General features: G+C 44.1%; 1 protein-coding gene across 1 annotated transcript in view; it reads left to right on the top strand.

Moving 5' to 3' along the window:
- Positions 1–760: 760 nt before the first annotated feature.
- The window catches only part of NRG3 (neuregulin 3), an 86,815-nt gene continuing 68,032 nt past the window's right edge, over positions 761–19,543 (top strand). Inside the window, exons 1-2 of the mRNA XM_010137543.1 lie at positions 761–813; positions 1,448–1,521. Of these exons, the coding sequence (XP_010135845.1) occupies positions 761–813; positions 1,448–1,521 (127 nt within the window). The remainder of the gene's footprint in view (positions 814–1,447; positions 1,522–19,543) is intronic.

Here is a 19,543-nt window from a genome sequence, read left to right as displayed (position 1 = left end):
AGAAGAATTCCTCTCTGATGTGAGGCAACTGCTGAGACTTTGTAATCAGAGGCAGAAGGGGGAAGCTGCAGTGTCTGAGTCCATGGAGACTTTTCAGTTTATCTGACTAGTGGCCAGTTTTAATTGAATATCCTGCATAAGGCTTCTTTCTGTGACTGAATTCAGACCCTACGGCAGAGAGCATAAGTTATCAGTTTTTCCGTCAGTCATTTCACAGATAGACGAGTACTGTTAAGAAGCTGATCTCCAGAGCAGCACCCAGTATCCATCAGGGAGAACGGCCGAAAGGGAGGTTTTGAAATTATATCTGCGTGGTTTTATAAATCTTTTTTCCTAGTGTAGGTTTCTGACATTTTTTAGTCTGATGCAGATTCTTACAGTTTACCTATTTGCTCACAAACGTGCTTACAAATCCCTGAATAACTGCTGGCGAGAAGCACTTCTCACTGAAGAATTAATTTATTAAATCAAAAGTGTTTTAAAAGGTAACTTTTCGAGGAAGCCTGAGTGGAAGCATTGTGAAGGAGCAGATAACTCTCCTCTGCTCCTGACATTACCACATCACTCAAGCTGCGGTTGTCAGTCCTAATGAAAGGTGGTGATGCTGATTGGAACATACTGTTTATATGATGGGTGAGAGCTTTGGGAGATAAGAAGTGCCTGTTGCTGTCATTCATAATTAAAGTGTCCATCACTCCTCTCTGGAAAACTGCTTGGTGAATAAATAATTAAAGGTCTGATTCTGATACACTTGGTTGAAATGCGAGAGACTTCTGAGAACAGTCCAAATGCAGTAAATGGAATTTCTTCCAAGTAAGGTGTCAGGACAAAGCGTAGTGTTAGAATCTCAGCCTAAGCCGGTTCTGGTGTGTTAAGGCAGGAGGGTATCCTGGTTTATGTGCTTTAAAGTCTAAGACTGTCCACTACAAACAATGCCTAATGTCGTCTCTCATGCCTAACCATGTTATCTTTTCGGCACAGTAGAAACTGCTGTTAAAATTAATGGCCGGATGAGTGTTCTCTGCTTATTCAAACAGCCAAAGATAAACAAGTTGTTAATCTGATGGTTTGTACAGTGCAGAAGCTGTATAAAGCTTTGTGTTGCCTAATGAGTTTATTTTATTACAAATATGTCTGGTTTATAGGGGACTTTTCTTGGGTTGTCTCACTGAATTGATATTTAAAAGAAGGGTTATGTTTAAATGGTGTTTCTTTTCAGTTTCTAAAATTATCAAAAAGGTTTGAGGGGCTTTTTTTGAAATACAGATGATTTCACGTGCTCCCATTGTGTGTCAGTAATAACCTTGCCTCCACAATAGTTGAGGTAACGGTAAATACGCCAGTCCCTTGCAGCGTTGGCAGGGAGAATTTTAGTTGATTTTGCTGCCTTGAAATTAACCTTTTACTACCGCATGCGTATGTTTGTCATTTATCCCCTTTTCCTCAGGTGCAAAGAGGGCTACCAAGGAGTCCGCTGTGACCAATTTTTGCCGAAAACCGACTCAATCTTGTCAGATCCAAGTACGTCAAATGTTTTTCTTATCTTTCTAATCCATGCTGGAGGCTGTTTTTGCCATGCGAGATGACCCTTTGCTTATTGTCAACTTGCTGGGGACCACCGCAGCTGCGTGAGGAGCGCGGGGCTGCCTTTGCTGGTAGGACACGGACACCTTCTCCCATCTCTGTTCTCAAAACATCTGCTGCTGCAGCAGGGCAGGCCGTCAGAGGACGCGATTCCTGAGGGTTTGGAGTAATCCTGTCGCTGATCAAAATTCGAAACGTTTTGCTGCTTCCGACTTGAGAATAAATGAACCTATGTAATTTAAAAGGCAGCCCAGCACAGGCTGCAGAGTGGTTCCTTCAAAAGGAAACGAACTCTCGTTGTCTGACGCTGCAGAGGTTATATCCTCCTCGGAAGAGCATGGTATCAGTTTACACAAAACTGGGGGTTTGTGCACTTCCAGCAGTGAAGCTGCTCTTTATTTGCAGAGTAAAGGTGTGATTTCAGGTAGGGATGGGGAGACAGAGGAAGAGCATGGTATCAGTTTACACAAAACTGGGGGTTTGTGCACTTCCAGCAGTGAAGCTGCTCTTTATTTGCAGAGTAAAGGTGTGATTTCAGGTAGGGATGGGGAGACAGACTCTCTGTCACTCCGCTCAGTATATGCCCAACTACCACCTGCAAATACATCCTTCTACCCCACCACTGTCTTGCTTCAATCCTGCAGACTAACAGACCTATGCCAAAAATACCATCCCAGCTGATTTACTGGGAGTGAATCCATTTACTAATTAATGCTGTTGGCCTTAAATTTTTAAAGGCAGTGACGTACAGCAAAGGGTCATGTCCAATCTCTGGTTTCTGTTCTTACACCTGAAAGCTGTAATGTATGAAGTCTTCTGGTTTTGAGTGCTCTTCAAAATCTGTGTGGAGTTGTTCTGTTTGTGTTTTTGAGCAGTGATGCTTGTTACTCTGGTCTCTTTTCGTGCTCTCTGTTTGTTTTCCTGTGCTGTTGAGACACCTGTTGTTCGTAGCTCTCTGTTGAGTAGCTCCCACTAGAGTTGGTTTTATGTTTGGTTTAGCTTTCCCTTTTGCTTGACCTTTAGTCGTAAATAGGCAGGTTTTACCTCTGCCAAGTTGTATGTGCACGTGTCAACATACAAGTTGTGTTTATGTCAAGGAAAAACCTAGTTTGTGTCCTAACAGTGGGGGAAAGGACAACCAGCAGCAGAGCAGGGCGGTACCTTCCTGACTTCACAAGACTCTTTTCCACACAGAGTTTATGCACAGCTCGGATTTGCCAGTTACATTCTTTATTAAAATGCGCTCTTTGTTTTGACGTTGATTTGGTTTTTTTCTATCCGTTTGCCCCGTGTTCCACTTTGGCTCTGTGGTGGCGGCTTTTTCAAATGTCAGAAGCGCTGTTCCTGTAGGGCTGGCTGTAGACCGTGGCCCTGCAGCACTTGAACCCATGCGGCGTGGCACACGCTGTGTTTCTTAGTGAATCTCGTCACTGGGAAACCAGCAAATGTCATGTCTGGAGCTGGCAGTGACTCATTCTTAGCTCCCTCTTTATGTGGCCAAGGACCAAACCCCCTCTCCTGGAGGACGGGGCTGTAAATCAGTAAAACATGTTTGAATAGTTTAAAAAGGAAAAAAATGTTTTTCTGGAAAAGTGTTTGAAGTCTCAAAACCCACACTCACCTCCTCCAAGAATAAGCCCCACAAAACCCAAGCAAAAGTCTTGGGGCTTTGGGGATTTGGTTTGGGGGGTTGGTTTTGTTATTATTTTCTTTCCTTTTTTTTATTTTCCCTTCCCCTGTCCTGTTTTGTATTGGTAAGATCAGGAGATATTTATGATTGAAAGAGAAGTCTGGACTTCTCTGGAGAACTTGGGAGGTCCAGCCTCCTGCTGTAAGCAGTTTCTGCTCACTGCACTGGACACCATGGCTGTTACTAAAGAGAGGAAGAAGCACATGGCAGTTGTGAAATACTTAGAGAATATATTTTCAAATACCTCGAATAAATAAAAGAAATGGAACTTCTGACTCTTACTGAGTCTTCTCTAGTACCTGAATAATATTTTGGTCAACTTGAACGTTTCCAAATTTGTCAATATTCCTCTTGAATTTGCTTTTTCCTCCTTTTTTGATTGCTAGAAAGCATGGGAGAAAATAAGATTTTTCTGTTGGAAGGACTTGAAAGGTTGAATGTAGGTAGGGGCAGTTATGAGTAGGATAGAATTCAGGAAAGTCAGAAGGACTGACTAGCCAGAGGGGGGATGCCTGAGTGCTGTTGAGAGCAAGTCCTTCTACAACAGACTTGATGTGGGGCTTGTTTAACCCCAGATGGACCTTTTGAAATCTGGATCTAAATCTGAATTTTGTGGCTTAACTTTGATTCAAGAAGAACCAGTTTTTAAGCTCTTCTGCTGTAATTACGTCAGCTGTTTAAGGCTGGTTTGTATTCAACAAGAGCATATGGAGGGAGCGGCTGCAGACCCCGTTTCTTTTGTAGTGATTGCCATTTTATGCTGATTTATCAGTCTAATGGCAGCGAATAGTGCCACATCATCTGTGTGTTCACAGAATCCAAATCGCTGGCATTGCTCTATGATACGGAGCTTTTGCAAAAATGAAATAATCAAAAGGGAGTATTTTATTGCCTTGTTAAAATTACGTTTGAGGAGCTATGTGATAGCGACAGCCAAGTGAAGTCCCAGAAAATGACAAGTCAGAGCAAGACCTGTTAGCACCCATCAAGTGGGTGTGACACGCTGTTATCTACGGTTTCTTTATAAGGCAATATAAACAGAGTTCCTCCAGTTCAAATGCACCACCAGTCAGCCCAGATCAGGGTGATGCATTAAAGATTGGGGGAAGGAAGGAATTGCCTTCATAGAAATAGCAATAAAGGAGAAAAGCAACAGAGTTGCTTCAGAAGTTTTAATGACTGTATGTGTGGATGAGGAAAGGTGCATCACGTGAGAGGCAGGCTGGGGAATACGAAACCTCGGCAAGGTAAAGTAAGAAAGAAAAGATACCCTTGGGGGAGTGAGGGACATGGTTTGATCTCTTGGATCAAGTATGGGTGGAAACCTCTGGATCCAGACTGAAAAAGGTGACATGTTTTCAGATTGGAGTTTTGCAGAAGCCGTGAAATTTTACTCTGTGTGAGGAGAATGAATCTTCTTGATTTGTGGACCTTTTTTTTTTTCTTTAAAATAGGGACTTAGGCTTTACTCTGCAGGGATGGAATGAAATGCTCAAAACCAGTCGTGCCACATTAACAGAGCGTTAGTGAAATGGTTCACCAGTGATGGAGGGAAGCGTGGATGTGTTTGTTGTCAGAACACATGGAAAAGTTAAAGCCCAAGAGAGATTAACTGAAATCACAGATTTACTACTAATGCAGTGGGCAAAGCAAATCACACTCAAAATTGCTATCAGTTTTGATAATATAATTTGTTTTCTTACAGTCTTAAAAGCAAAATCTAAATGCATAGGAAGTACTGGAATATTTGTTCCAGTTGGTAAGCAAACAGTGACTTGTCAGCGATTTTTTTTTTTTTTTTTCCTCCTGTCGGTACTGCAGAATAGATTTTAAAAATCACAAGAGTTTTGGTGATTGTCACATTTCTAATATAAAGGAGGGAAATATTTTAAATTACTTCTAGGGCTCTAAGTTTGTGTCGCTCTTCTCAAGTGAAGACAGCAATAAACAAGTCCACTAGTGTGAGAGGGGTTTCCAAGCAGCATTAAGTTGAATTGCTTTCGTTACTTTTGTGTGCAGTAACAGAGCTCTCTTTTCCCTTGCTTTCACTGAATTCCTGGTCTTTTTTTAAGAACAACAGCAATGAGTTTACACGACACCCCCCCCCACCCCCCGGCTTTCTCTCTGGGAAGACTGAAGGGGGGTTTACCACTGGTTTCCATCTCATCTTTCAGTTCTAAATGAGCTGCCAGCCTTTACCAAATTCATACCCCTTTATTTAGCATTAGCGAAAACAACATTGAAGCCAAGTCACACAGGTTTATTTGGAAAAGTAGAACCTTTCAATCTGAATTTGATCAAAATCCTTTTGTTAATTTTAGAGGAACATAGATTCTTTATTCTCCTCTCTTCATGTCTTCTCCTGGAAGATCAGGAAACATTGGCGTCTGGTTACTCAACAATGTTTTCTTTTGAAAGCTTTTCATTTAAAGTATTGAGGTAGGTCTGGTTTTGCCATGAGTTTTAGGCCGTAACTGGTCTTCGGTAATTCAGTTTGCGAAGACGGCATCTCTGTAGAAATTCATGGGGAGAAGCTGGAATTGAGTAAGTGCAATATCTTTGATGGCAGGAAAAAGAAAAAATGAACCAACCCGCCTCAAAACCACTTATTTTCTTCTCCTTCTTTAAAAACTGCCTGTATGAGGAAGGCTAATAATGACATTGAAAAATCTTTTTATTTGATCTCAGTGTAAACCCCAAGGAAGACAGAAAATGGAGATACCTAGCCATGCAGATCCCAATCAACAAGAAGTTTTAATCAGTGCATCTTCCTGCAAGCCACAGACGCTCGAAATGAAGCAGGAAATGACAGCCACCCCATGCAGAGGAGTTTGACGGCTGCCTTTCCAAACCACCAGTCATCTGTGAAACCGGGGGCTGGCATCTAGTTGAGAATTTCTATGTCTTTGTGTAGTGATTCTAGCACGTGTATTTCCAGGAAGTTTACCATATGATGGCAGGCACACTCGGCTACGACTCATTACGCAACAGCCACAGCAGATGGCTGTGAATAGAGGTTAGGGGCTTACGTAAGGGACGGTGCTGAGAATCGCGCTCTGTGGCTGGCGAGCCTGCGCTGCCGCCAGCGCTGGGTTCATCCTGGCGCCCGAGTGCGAGGCGGTGCTCAACAGGCATTTTCTGAAGTGATGAGCCTCTGACACATCAACTTCTCCCATCCGCTCCTCTTAGAAACACGCCGTGATTCCCCAAACCTGCCGTTGGCCATCCTGCGTCTGGAAATCAGCAAGTATAAAGACATCTTGAAGGGTATGTTCTGTGACACTCAGGAAGGGTCTAATTTAGCCCCTTGGTCTGAGAAACTAACTTTCCTGATTTGCATACTCCTCATCACAATGATTTGTGACTGTGGGTGTCAATCCCCCGCTGTCTTTCAGAAGGACTTCTCTGATTTTGTCCGGATGGACAAGGGGCAATCAATCAGTCGACTTGTCAGATCACATTTGCAGGCCTCCTCAGAGGAGGATTCAGCCCGGCAGCAACCACAATTCTTCATGCTCAGGGAGAAAAGGATAAGCAAAGATGGGTCATCGTGAGATGACGTGTAGGAGAATTGCATGAACCATGACAGTTACTTAGCTGAAAAGCATTCATCTCGTCAGGTTTTGTCTTTTTAAATCAGCTACTCGGTTGTCCAGATGGCATTTCACTTCAGCAATGCCATTTCACTTCATCTCGGTGATTTAGTCACCCTTCTGATGTCAGATGCCTCAGGATTGGTTGAGAGAGTGTGGTATAAGTTTCCTAAAGACACCACAGCCTCTTGCAGGAGCTCGTAAGATCACTTGAAGGAAAGAGATGGATTTCTCTTACTACCAACTAATCTTAGACCTTTGACTGTATCCGGCTGTGTTAAATCCCACTCTGAACGGGCTGTTTTGCCTCCTCCTCTGAGTGGTTCTGTGTCGAAGTGGTTATAGTAAAAAATGCAGGAGTGTATGTGCCTATAAATCACGATGTTGTGGGGTGCCCGATGTTCTGACCAGTGCTGTCCACAGCACAGTTAGGTGACTGCAAGTCTTAAGCAGCAGGAAGACAAATTTTGCTGATTTTTGCAGACACAAAACTCAAGATCAGTCCAACACACAGTAACTATCTTGAGAGTAAAAACACTGAGGGGCTCATACATGAAAGCTGAAGTTTCCTCCGAGAGGATTTCTGTTGAGTGGGCTGATCACCTTCCCAGTACTCATACTCCACAGAAGCCTCTGTGCTCTTGGCTGATGTTTGCTGTCTGCTTTAAGTCCATACTGCACTACCAGGATGCTTGGTAAGGCAGTTACTGTTGTTAGACTTTTCACTTCACATGGAGCTTCTGCCAGTGTTGGTTCAGCTCATTTGAACAATCTCTGCTTATTAAAGAATGGCTCGAGTAAGTGTGTCGTTCAATATTAATGGAGTAAGTGGTCTGAGTACTTGTGAAGAGCAGGTGCTCTGGGGAGGTGCGTGTGTATGCGTATCTTCCGCAGATAACGGCGATCTTACTGAAGAGATTTGGGGTCAGCATTAGTATGAGTTTGGTTAGCACATCAAGATAGTTACTTGCTTCCAAGAAGAAAGATGGTACTGTGACTCCTGAAGGCATTTTCAGACTCCTTTCTAGGCCTTGTATAACAATCACATCTGGCATCACGAAACAGCCATTTCTGGCTAAAATTTTGCTGTGCAAACCCAGCAATGTATTAAACTATTATTCCTGGGATCAGAAAGGTCAAATGGTAAAATCTTGGTCTCACCAGAACTGGTAAATATTTTATTAATGTATCCTTTGAGATTGCGTTGTCCCGTCATGATCTTTATTCCCTGTGTGCCCACTGTTCTGCTAGAGATTTCCGTATCAACCATTGGGGCATTGAAATTGCCAGCCGTGAAGATATGTATTCATTTTCTTCAGTGATAAATTCGATTGTGGAAATGGTTTTTTAAGAGACAAACCAGATCAGTGTTGTCCCAGGAGCAGACCAAAGAACAGATTGTAACTGGCAGTTCGTGATGAGATTGTGGATATTGGGAGGACTTGATTCGCTTCCAGCCTTTTCAGAGAGCACTGTGCTCCCAGGGCTCCCGGCTCTCCGCTCTCCCTGCAAGTACCAGCTCTCTGTACAGAAAAAGTCCAACTGTTCACTGCCATCGTCAGCCGCAGGGTAAGAAGGGACCTGGGAAGCAGAGAGCTTCTCTTGTCACTTCTGTACACAGCCCAGGTAACAAACAGTTGGACAGTCCTGGTTGAGGGGCTTTTCCCCCTCAGCATCTGAACCTCGTTTCTGCTAATCTCCACCTCCACCCAGTATTTGCCATGGGCTTTTGCTGTGATTTTTTTCCTCCATTGCCACTGGTGCGGCCTTTGCTCCTTCTCTGAAACCAAGGTTTGACACCTCGCTCTGCTTGACCTGTTTCCCATCTTCCAGATGAATGCCTAGATCACAAATGGCTTTTCATCTGCTCTCTGGTCTGTCTCATTTAGGCTTCCCTTTCATCCTTATATATTGCCTTTACTTCTGCTATGTAGTGGAATAAAAAAAATATAATTTGCAGTTTAATTTAGTGTCCAAAATGTTCTTTACATGTTTACAGTGAGCAGATGTCCACGTTCCGTTTTGTTTCCAAAGGGGTTGGCTCCAGTTAGCTCTGAAGACACAGAAAGAGGTTAATACCTGATACTTATCAGGAGAAAATACGCACTGTGTGGGCTGTTTGTGAAAGGCAGTGTCTAAATTTAACCTGGCTCGTTGGGGGGTTTTAATAAAACTGACTTTTTCTTGACGAGATGTTGCCTTTTCAGCACAGAAGTTTAAGTGCCTCGATAGTTCTTGTGTTGGGAAAGCTTTTCATGTTCAGAAGAAAACAGTTCTGATCTGAAGGACTACAAAAAGAGGCCCCAAATCAGCAGAGAACAGAATATTTGTCCACCACAGGTGTGTCACAGGCTCAAGTCCTTGTTCAGCTTGACCTGATTTTCCTCACCTCCAGACGAATGCCTCAACCACGCCACAGAAAGGAGAGAGGGTCAGGGACATTTCTTGTTCCTTTTCTGCAAGAAAAAGACTGCTTTTCCTGCGGCTGCCCAGGCAGCTCTAGCGGAGAGCTGTAGGCTTGAGATCACTGGTGTAGTAGAAGGTGTGTGTTTACAGCATTGCCCTGCCTCAGAGAAGAGCACGAGACAGAACTTTGTCTTAATGCTTCTAGAAGGTGCTGGGTTTTACAGCGTGTATGGCATCGACATGGGCCTTGATCCGCAGAAAACCATCCTGATGCGTGTTGTTTCTCGGGGGCACTGCTCCTATCAAAGATACCAAGCACGTGTGAAGCCTGCAGCTGAACTGTGTGCAGTAACATGTGTTTCGTCTCACAAATTTGCAGTTTTCTTGGTGGTGAGATGACCCGCCATGTTTTAATACTCTGGATTTAACGACTTTCTCTATTCAGTGGAGCAGCTCTAACGCGGGAGTCTGGCTCGTGCTGGTGGAGCAGCTGATGGACAGCTCAGCACTCCCATGGTGGGAGAGTGTACTTTGGAAGGAGCTGGTTGGTCTGTGGGGATTAACGATCATAATTATAAATATATACACACATACCTTAATACATAAAAACAAAAGGCAGCTTTGTTATTGTAAGGGCTTCAGGTTTCCAGTTTGGTTTAGTTGTCTTTGCAAGCTTCAGTCTCGTCTTAATGCCTTATTAGTTTGCTGCCTCTATCAGTCTCCAAGTTTTAAGCAATGCCTTTCGCTAGATTTTGTTCAGCACTTGGTAAATATTCAAAGGCTTAAATGCTTTGAAAGCATTGAAGTTTTCTCTGTGCGCTTCTAGAGAAAAGATGACTTGTTTCACAGGAAACAAGTGAAACTTGGATAAGCCACGTGTAGATGTCTGAACAACTGCAAATAAAAATGGTACTTAACTAAGGCAGGACCACCCTTCTCAAAATCACTCAATGTTCTAGGAAACATGGTGACTGAGGGAGTAAATCAGATAAACTGATTCAGTCTTGTGTGGTAGCAGCAAGTGTCTTCATCCCCTGGAAAATGGGAATAGTTGGCTATTTATGCACTTAAGGCAAAGCCAGTCAATAGAAATTCATCATTTTTTCTGGAAGCTAGAACAGACTCCTGAAATAACACAGAATTTTGTATATTACAGATCAAAGATCATGACTGGAATATTGTTATAAATTTTGCTGCAATGTGTAAAACCAGATGGCAGGGTAAATGAGTTCTGAGTTTGGGTTATGTCGCGGTAACAAGTTCCTGCAAGTCACGGTGAAGATGTCTCGTGCCGTTAGCTGTTCTGTGATAACCACCTGCATGTGCAGTAAACGCCATCCAGCACCCCACAGCTGTGCTGCGGCCAGGCTCCCACCCTGATGTTCTCACACGGCTGTACTCGGTAACTGGTTCGGTTTGGCACATAGCAATGTCCTTGTGGCTTGTTGATGGCAGGAATTAACTGGAGCTCCTCTGAGTCGGGTACCACGTGGAGCATGGACCAGCTGGCCGAATGGGCTCTGTGAGACGACTCTCTGCCCCTGTGGCTCTTTACGTGGCAGTAGTAGGGTTTTTTACCAAGTTTTTAATCTTAGTGTTCCTGCTGCCATAGCAGTCTGTACAGAATTGACCTGCTTTGGCAGATTAGTGCAAGCTTGTTTGTCTGAAGTACAGTAGATTTAAGCTTATCAAGTAGAAGCATCCAAGAGAGTGGCAGTTACTTTCAAAGGGAGGATGTAAATCCCTGCACAGAAACAGGGGCTGAGGCTTGCTTATTAGAATAAAATCCTGTTCCTTGATATGTATCAAACATGTGAGGAGAGTTCTGTTGTCAGAGAACCATCAGAAAAGGGTAAGACTAACACAAGGTAAAGTCTGTCCTTGCCCGTCTCCAGTACACCTCGCGATCTGGAGGTAGTGGTGCCAAAGTGACTTTCTGTGGCCAGGCACATGTGCTGAGGCTTCACCCTACCAACCACATCGGCTCTTGAGGAGTCCAGTTAGATCCTGGCTGCTCAGGTTATTCTCTGTTCAAAGTAAACCATGAAGTGACCGTTTATTAAATGGCCATAGGGATGGCATCAGGCAGCAAGCTGGTAAATGAACAAAGGCAAATATTTTCTGGAGGACCATTGTTTTTTGACGTGGTATGTGTTTCTACTGAGGGAAAATAAGGGAAATTGGATCATCTGTAATATCAAATCCATCCATTTTTATTTTCTTACAGCTGTTGACTTTGCATTCACTAGTAGTTCTAATTTGAATTCAGTTGAGTTGAGTGTAGCAGGGCTATCATACAGCAATGGAGTTATAATGTGTACCAGGAAGAAAAAATCCAGTGAGTAGTAGGGGTTTTCGGGGGGTTTTTGAGGTGTAGCGTGGAATCACTTTTTGCCCAAGTGAAGAGACTTGCTGAAATTAATTTCCAACGAGCCTTTGCTTGCCCAGAATAAGACCTGGAGGGTCTGCTCTGTATTTTAACTTCACAGCTGAGTTTGTCCTGGAAATGAAAATTGCTTAAGCTTGAGTGAGAATGAGATTTAGTAGAATGAGAATGAGGCTTACTTAAGCCTTCAAATGAGAATTACTGGAGTTTAGAGTGGTCAACAGGTAGAGAAAGAGAGTTGATCTTCCCTGCCTTTCCGTCCTGACCCTGGATTGAGTGGTTTGGAACAACAGGGCTCTAAAGCTTTTCCTCTCTTGATCTTTCATATCCAAATGTTCCCCCTAACATGTAGTATTTATGTGCTGACAAAACTCAGAAGTAGTGAGAGTTACAGCTCATCCTCACAGTCTGCATTGCTTCGGACAGCGCTGTCTTTCATCAGCTATCAGGTTGCCTGCTGGAGCTGCAGTCCTTAGAATTACTCCATCAGAATTACCCCAAGGATTCTCCAGTTCGATTAATTTGAGTATCACCTGCACGTTTTTCACTGGAACTCGTGTGTTTTGCTTTATGAAAAGGGATTAGCTTTGGGGGGAGACATCTAAAGTGTGTAACCTGGAGTCTTTTGCTTATCATCTGGGTGTGCTGAAAACCTTTTAAAGTCGATTGGCAAAGAGAGTGTGAATAAACTTGGAATAAAGGGTAAGAAGCGTGCATTGAAAATGTATGGAACATGCCTTCTGTCCTGGCTGCTGTGGGCTTCAATGTTGTCCCGGCAGTCAGTTTCTCACTACAATACTCTCCTTGCCCAAAATTTAGAAATAAAAATAGGGAAGTAATTCATGCCTACAATATCCTTCAGTGCCTTCAGATATTAAAGCTGACAAGTAGTTTGGTGAGCGGGATGGCAGATGGTCTGTGTCTGAGTGGAAGAGCGAGCAGCAGCCAAGGAAAGGATATTGCCACAAGTGATGGTAAAGTTTAAAAAGCTGTAAACGTAGCTGTGTCCCAGGCCTTAGCAAAGGGGTTCTGCAAGAGGAGGGAGTTTAGGAAAATACAAGAGCACAGAAGGAATCCTCGATTGCTGCCTAAGCACATCCCGGTGTACTCCTTACACAAAATCCCCTACCAACAGTTTGTAATACACGTGGTAGGAGTAGATAAATACTTGAGTAGTAGCTGGTTGGCTCAAAAAAGACAAAACCAAATCGGGGAGTACAAGAAAAATACCACATTTTAAGATGAGTTTTGTGGAGGTTGAACAGTGTCAGACCCTGGAGCGGTGGGGGTAGGAGGCCGTGAGGAGCAGCTGGAAAGTCGTACTCAAGGAGACGGACACGAACAGTCTTGGAGTGCAGGTCTGCAGAGCCCTGACTGCTTACACAGCCTGGGGCTCCTGGTCTGGATCTGGCTCTGGCATCAGGCTGAAGAGGCCCTTTGGGATGGTCCGAACGATTTCTGAGTGCCAGGAATTGCTGGCCATAAGAAGCTAGAAGAGAAAGGAGAATGAGAACAGCCCCAGCTGCTTGGGTCAATGCGGTGGGCATGTTTCTCCCTAGGTACGGCCACGGGGTGCTCCAATTCGTATCTGCGGGTCCCCGGGGCATGTTAAACTCAAAAGCCCGTTTTCCCCCAGCTGTTAACCAGAGCTGTGTCCAGACACCTTTGAGATTCGGTACAGGTTTACCAGCAAGAGTTCAATTCGGACCACTTCTCTGAACAACTGCTTTCCTTCCAGTGGGTTTAATGGATAAAGACTGAGAAAGAGCTGCATAAAGTTGTCGACTTTGGATTGGGGCTGCGATGTTTTTTTATTTGGGTCTTTTCTGTTGATGAAAAAGGATACACAGAAATATTTATTGTTTTCATTTGTACAGAATGAGAGAATGCAAAAATAAGATGTCAGAATAAGGGAAGGGACTGTGCCTGGTGCCACAGCTGCTGTGTCGATGAAGGGCGGTTGGTTTGTGTGCAGCTGGGATGGGCTGAGATCCTGACATTGCCACGTACTTCTTTTTTTCTTGTTACACAAACTGTTTGATATGGTTGCTATTTTTTTTATTGATGGCGGTGCAGAGGAACGACTATTCTTTTCTGCTTTTGCACATCCATTGGCTTAGAAAACAAATTTGTGCAGTGTGCTTTGTTCAGAGAGGAAAGCAGTACATTATCCATGTCAGTGCGGGGCTAGGAAATGCATAACATATTTTTCCGAAGCAGCAGCCTGGCTGACTGGAGAATTTTATTTTGTTTTACATTTATCTGTAAACTTGGATCAGTTGTCCAGCAGTTTGATTGACTGATGCAGCTTCTGTTTGATATGCATCCAAATGTGCTTGTTTATTGTGCACTCCCGTTATTATCCATAAATCTCTCCAGCCTTAGGTACCAGCAGCTGCAGCACTGTTGGAATGTAAAACAATGCATCTGCTCTATAAGAATGTAAAAATCTCTGACAAAAGGAAGGAGTAAAGGCAGAAAGTGCAAAATTATTAGCAGAATTTTGACATCTCTGGACATCTAATATTTAGGCTTCTATATGTCTTAAGTCAGTTTTTGATGTTATACTTTGGCTCTGTGAAAATTAACTCCTTTATGCCTTGGAAACACCTGGGAGCGAGCGAGTGAGTGAAAATTCTTGTGTGTGCTTTTAGGGCCTGGGAGTTTTTTGTTTCTTTTGAGTCCCAAACGGTACTGGTATTGCGTGCCTTGGTTTGGTTAGCTGGATGGTGGACAGGATATGGGAGAACTGGTGTCGGGCCGGGTGCCTGGGAACGAGCAGGAGGGGAGATGGCAGCTACGTGTATCTAATCCCCTTCCTGCCTCTGGTAGTCACAAGCAGAGGGTCTGTTACTGGGAAGACCCTACAGACACAGGCAGGGGTGTGGAGAAACAGCTCACCCCCAGAACTATCCAGAACTACGCTGGGATCTGTCCTTAGGTTTCCTGAGTGGAGAAAATGAGGGATGTCACTATGTAAGTGTCACAGTCACTGATGCCGTGGAGCCCTTGGATATGCAGAGTCCTGTAGCTGAGATGCTTGTTAGCTTCTTGCACATTGCCACTAGCAGCACATTTAAGGTACTGTGCCCCTTTTCTGAGAGCATTATATGGGTTTTAACCTAGCCTATTCTGATCCGACTGATCCATTTGGGGCTACAACTGTGTTGGACGAAGTTCATGAGTAGTGTGTTTGGCATGTGGCTGTGCAGCTTCCCAAAGAAGGTTTCTGCAGGGTGCGGCACACCACACCTGTGCTGGGGCTGGGTGAGGCGGTACCCAGGCGAACTCAGAATGAATTAGGCCAGGTTGTGGGAGCGGGTTAGCTGCAGCAGCACAGAGCTCAGCAAAAGCCAATTAATCTGCCTGCTTGCATAAATACTGCTCTGCCTTCTCCTCTCCCTGAAGAAGAAAAGCAATTTTGTCCGCCTTCAAACCCAGTAACTCTCATGGGCCCCTTTTCCAACGCAATTTATGGGTGTTGATCGCAGCCCGGTTTCTTCCCTGCCTGCCCTTACTGCGTTACTCTGATCTGGTTTGAGTGGATGGCAAATCTAACAAAAGCACAAAGTTCGAGGTCAAAAACGATCGTTTGGGTCTTGAGAATATCTTCAAAACTAAATAAAGAATAAATCTATAGCGTAATGACTCTGAAGAACTTACATTGCCATAAAATGACTTCAGGAAAAGAACTGGGTTGCGGTCTCTGTTAGCGCGTTAAACTTCCCTAATGAGCTTTTTTCATTATTGGCTAATTAAGCAGTATTCTGTTTTCTTATTACTCTCACGCTCACCAAGCTCCTTTCAGTATTCGTGTTCGACATGCCCTTTAGAAAACAAATTTGCTTGTTTTTCTGGTCTTCCATGTACATCTCCATTCTGCAGCATCTGGTAGAACAGAGGCTTCGTGTCTTTTGCATATAATAATAACACTAGTTTTGACCCAAGGGCTTAGCCAGAGCTGAAGCTTCTGTGAAGTCAGCAATTAGGAGGGCGAGCTGGTAATACCCAGATATGTTTGAGGCGGTTACAAAAGAATGAGCAATCCTGTTGCCCGAATAGGAAGCACCAAACAAAAGGAAGTTGTTTGCAGCTCCAGCATGAAGGCTTCTGGGGAAGTGCCTCTCCCACCACTTCTTCCCAGGCCCATGCTCTGTGGTTTTCTGCCTTTGACTCTCCTGCTGTTTCTGGTAACGCCCGACTGCTGCTCTCGCAGGGCTTGCCAAAGCCTCGCGTGCACTGGATGATTTCCTGTGGTCATCTGGAGGATGAGGGGGCTTTGGTTTGGTCGCATCGATCTCGCTTTTCCTTAGGCAAAGAACACCCAAAATACTTTCCTAACCTATAAGGCTGCCTTTCCTATGTGCCATACATCTGAGGCTGAACCAGAACACTTTCTTTAATCTAGCCATTGAAAAGAGCTATTAACGTCACCAAATCTTAGTTGTGCTCAGATGGGCAAATATCTGCCTTTTCTAAATATCTGTGTCGCTGCTGATAGATTTCCTTAATCCCCTTTGCATAGCTGTAGGAAATGACTTTTTTTTTTAAAAAACACGTTCTTTATACTTGCAAATGCTCCTGAAAAATCACCGAGAGCTCTGTGGAAGCTGCTATTGTAGTAGTTGTAAACAGTTGTGTTAAATTATGCTGTCATGCTGTCTGTTCCAATTAAACCCATCATACTTTTGTATGGGGTATACAAATCCCTATAGTAAACTGGAGAGAATGGGTCCTTGACGGTTCTATTAAAAGGCAGATTATATTTCTTCATGGCATAACTTGAGCAAAGATATCAGCCATCAGCCTCTTTCTCCTAAGATGAAAATGCACTAAAATGCACCATTTAACAGTAAACTGCAACCCAAAAACACAGCAAAGGTTTTACAGCGCACAAAAAGCTACAGATGCACAAAGATGTTACAGATGCACAAAAGCATCTTTTCCAGTTACACTGAATGCTGCCTGAAAGCGAAGGACCAGCCTGTGCAGATGGGGTGAATGTAATGTAGCGTACATCACTCTAGTTTGAGGAGGAGTATAAATAGAGTAGTGGAAATATCCTGGCCAGACCACACGCGCTTCGGAACATTGAGTGGCCTGTGAAAAATGCCGACATCATCATCATCTCAGGTTAGTTCATGACGGATGAAGGCTTCACATACAATTTATTGAGTTGTGTCAGAGAAATTTGTTATGATGAGGACAAAAAATAAATAGACTGGAGTTTGAATTCTTGGGAACAGCTTTATGACACACGTGATGGACAGTGGGCTGTGAGGGGACCCTCGTCTTTCAGAGCTGCTGTGGTAACACCTTCAGCCGGTGCGTCATCCACAGCGCTGGCACATACCATCCTCCGTAAAGCTTAGACGTGCCCAGTCAAACATCCTGCCTTGGTGGCACCAGTCAGTTTGCTTATAAACACTGTTTTTTGAAACAGGCAGATTGTCACCGGTACCAGGGACTTGAGAAAACAGGAGGAAGGTCAAATCCAAATGCGAGCTGTCCCTGCCTGCTGCCTGAAAACGGCAGACGGAGCAAATTAGTAGGTCTTGTTTATGTCATTTAGTATCCGACTGACTCTCTGATCCTCTTGAGTGCTTAAAAGATGATACTGTTAGAAAGGTGCAGTTCATTCCTTATAACTCACTGCGAGTGACTCTCAGACTTTACGTTCTTTGCATGTAATGGCCCTAGGCAGGGAGAGCAGGAATTAGCACAACCAGGACATAGAATGGAACTAGTATAACATGAACTCAGCTGGGGAACCTGCTGGTCGATAGAACCCACCTTCCTTACGGCAGCAGTTTGATTTGTGTTGCTGCCGCGGTGGTTACTCCCGTGGCGTGTTGGTGGTCCTTTAGGAATGGCTAGGTAGGTGCAATTGGGTTTGGTGAATGCGTTCCACAGAAACAAAATACTTCTGCTCTCCCTGTCTCAGTTCTGTGGTCATCTGAAGGGGAGAACTGGGAAGAACTGCCTCTAGTTTGCTCAAGAGAGCAATGCTTATCCTCAAAATTGCAATTTTTTAAGAAAATGTTTTTGAACAGCGTAAGTGTTTTGATTTGCTTTACTTGGTTGTTTTGCCCTGGAGTGTGTTTAATTTTGTTCAAGTCAATGGACTATAAGAAAATGGAAACGAGCAATTGCAGAACAGCTCATGAGACTCCGTCACAGTGACACCATGTTCAGCGCGTCACTGTGTGTGCTGAGTCCCTCCTTTTTGATGGCATTTGGCATGCCCACGTCTTCTGCCACTTCTATGAGTGCTTCATGTGTGGCAGATCTGTGGTGGGGAGGTGTGCGTGGCTGAGCCCAGACCGCTGGTGGCGAGTACCTTCCAGAAGGAAGGCTTGTGTGCAGACCTCAGCTTGTAGTAATTCCCCCACAAGTATTTCTTACTCCAGCTGGCAGGCGGGTGCTTAACAACTTGTTTGTCATTTCTCTGCGTGTATTTAAACTTGCCTAAACGGTGTAGCAACAGGGAAGTCTGCGAGACATCAAAACTACTATTGTAGTAGAGCTGTCCAAACATTCTAAACAGCGATAGCAAAAGGAAAAAAAAGCATTAGAGAAACACAGAATAAAGTATTTATCTTAGGAAGCTCTTGTGCAGTGGCGTTTGGCATCCGCACAAAAGGCGTAGTAGAGCTGTCCAAACATTCTAAACAGCGATAGCAAAAGAAAAAAAAAAGCATTAGAGAAACACAGAATAAAGTATTTATCTTAGGAAGCTCTTGTGCAGTGGCGTTTGGCATCCGCACAAAAGGCACAGGCACGCACCGCGTGGCTGGTACCGCTGGGTGCCTACGTAACCTGTCATTGTCACAACGTGCTTTTGTGGAAGCTGCTTTCAGAAATGCAATCTTAAGACCTCTGTCTTGAATTTTAATGTTCTGTTCTAAAACCAAAAGATTTTTATTCTGAAAACTGTCCCTCGGCGTAAAACCGAATCTTGAACCTTTTTGAGTTATCTGGAAGTTGTCACGCAGATGTAATGGGAACATATTTTCTGTATTGAAAATGTTTTCTCCAGAGGAGCAAGCAGCCACGCCGGCCAGCACAGCCCTTACCGTCCCTGTCGGGATGAAACTGCGCTTTTGGTGGCAGATCTTGTGTTCTCCTCTCCCTCGCAGACTCTGACTCAGAGGTGCTAGTCAAAGTGCCTTTTTACTGCTTTGATTCTTGCTCAGTGTGGGATATTTTTTCTCTTGTCTCTGGTGATTCTGGCAGCATTGATAGGTGCCTGGTGGGTTTTTTGCTCTTTTCCCGTGCTGTGTTTTATAGGAATGTAGGAGGTGAATGATAGGAGCAGTGGCTGGGGTTTTTTTTAAGTATTTGACCAGCGTTGTTTGAGTGGGTGCATTGCAGATCCCGTACAGTAACAGACAGGTGTTCTAGTGTCTGTCTGGAGGTCACAGCGGTGTAGACGGATGGCCTGGGAAATATGTCAGAGAGAGGTGGTTGGGTCCATAAATACATCAAGCGGATAAATACAAAGGAAAGAGAAGAATGCTTGAAGCAGAGAGATATGTTGGCGCAAGAATGAATGGGTTTAAACTGGTGTGACACCAATTTTGATTGGAAATCAGAAGAAAATTCTCACACATTAGAAAAACCAGGTACTGTGCCTCAGAGCCTAAGACACGAGTAAAATCTCATCTGGTCCCATAATAGTGTGCTGGTACAAGTGTCTCTGATTTACTGCCTTTCTCCTGTCGTGGTGGTTAGACCTCTGCGGAAATTTTCCTCCTGTGAGCATGCCGACCCCAGCTTTTGGTGCCCTGCTAGCTTTCCCAAAGGCGGTTATTTGTTGTCCTAGCAAAACGGATCTCTTAGAGCAACTGGAGGTGTCTCCAGGCTAGCCTGAGGGACCCAGCA

Source organism: Buceros rhinoceros, unplaced genomic scaffold, assembly GCF_000710305.1.
Source record: "Buceros rhinoceros silvestris isolate BGI_N320 unplaced genomic scaffold, ASM71030v1 scaffold8966, whole genome shotgun sequence".
Lineage (NCBI taxonomy): Eukaryota > Metazoa > Chordata > Aves > Bucerotiformes > Bucerotidae > Buceros > Buceros rhinoceros.
Note: the sequence above shows the minus strand (reverse complement) of the source record. Positions and strands in the feature narration are given on the sequence as shown.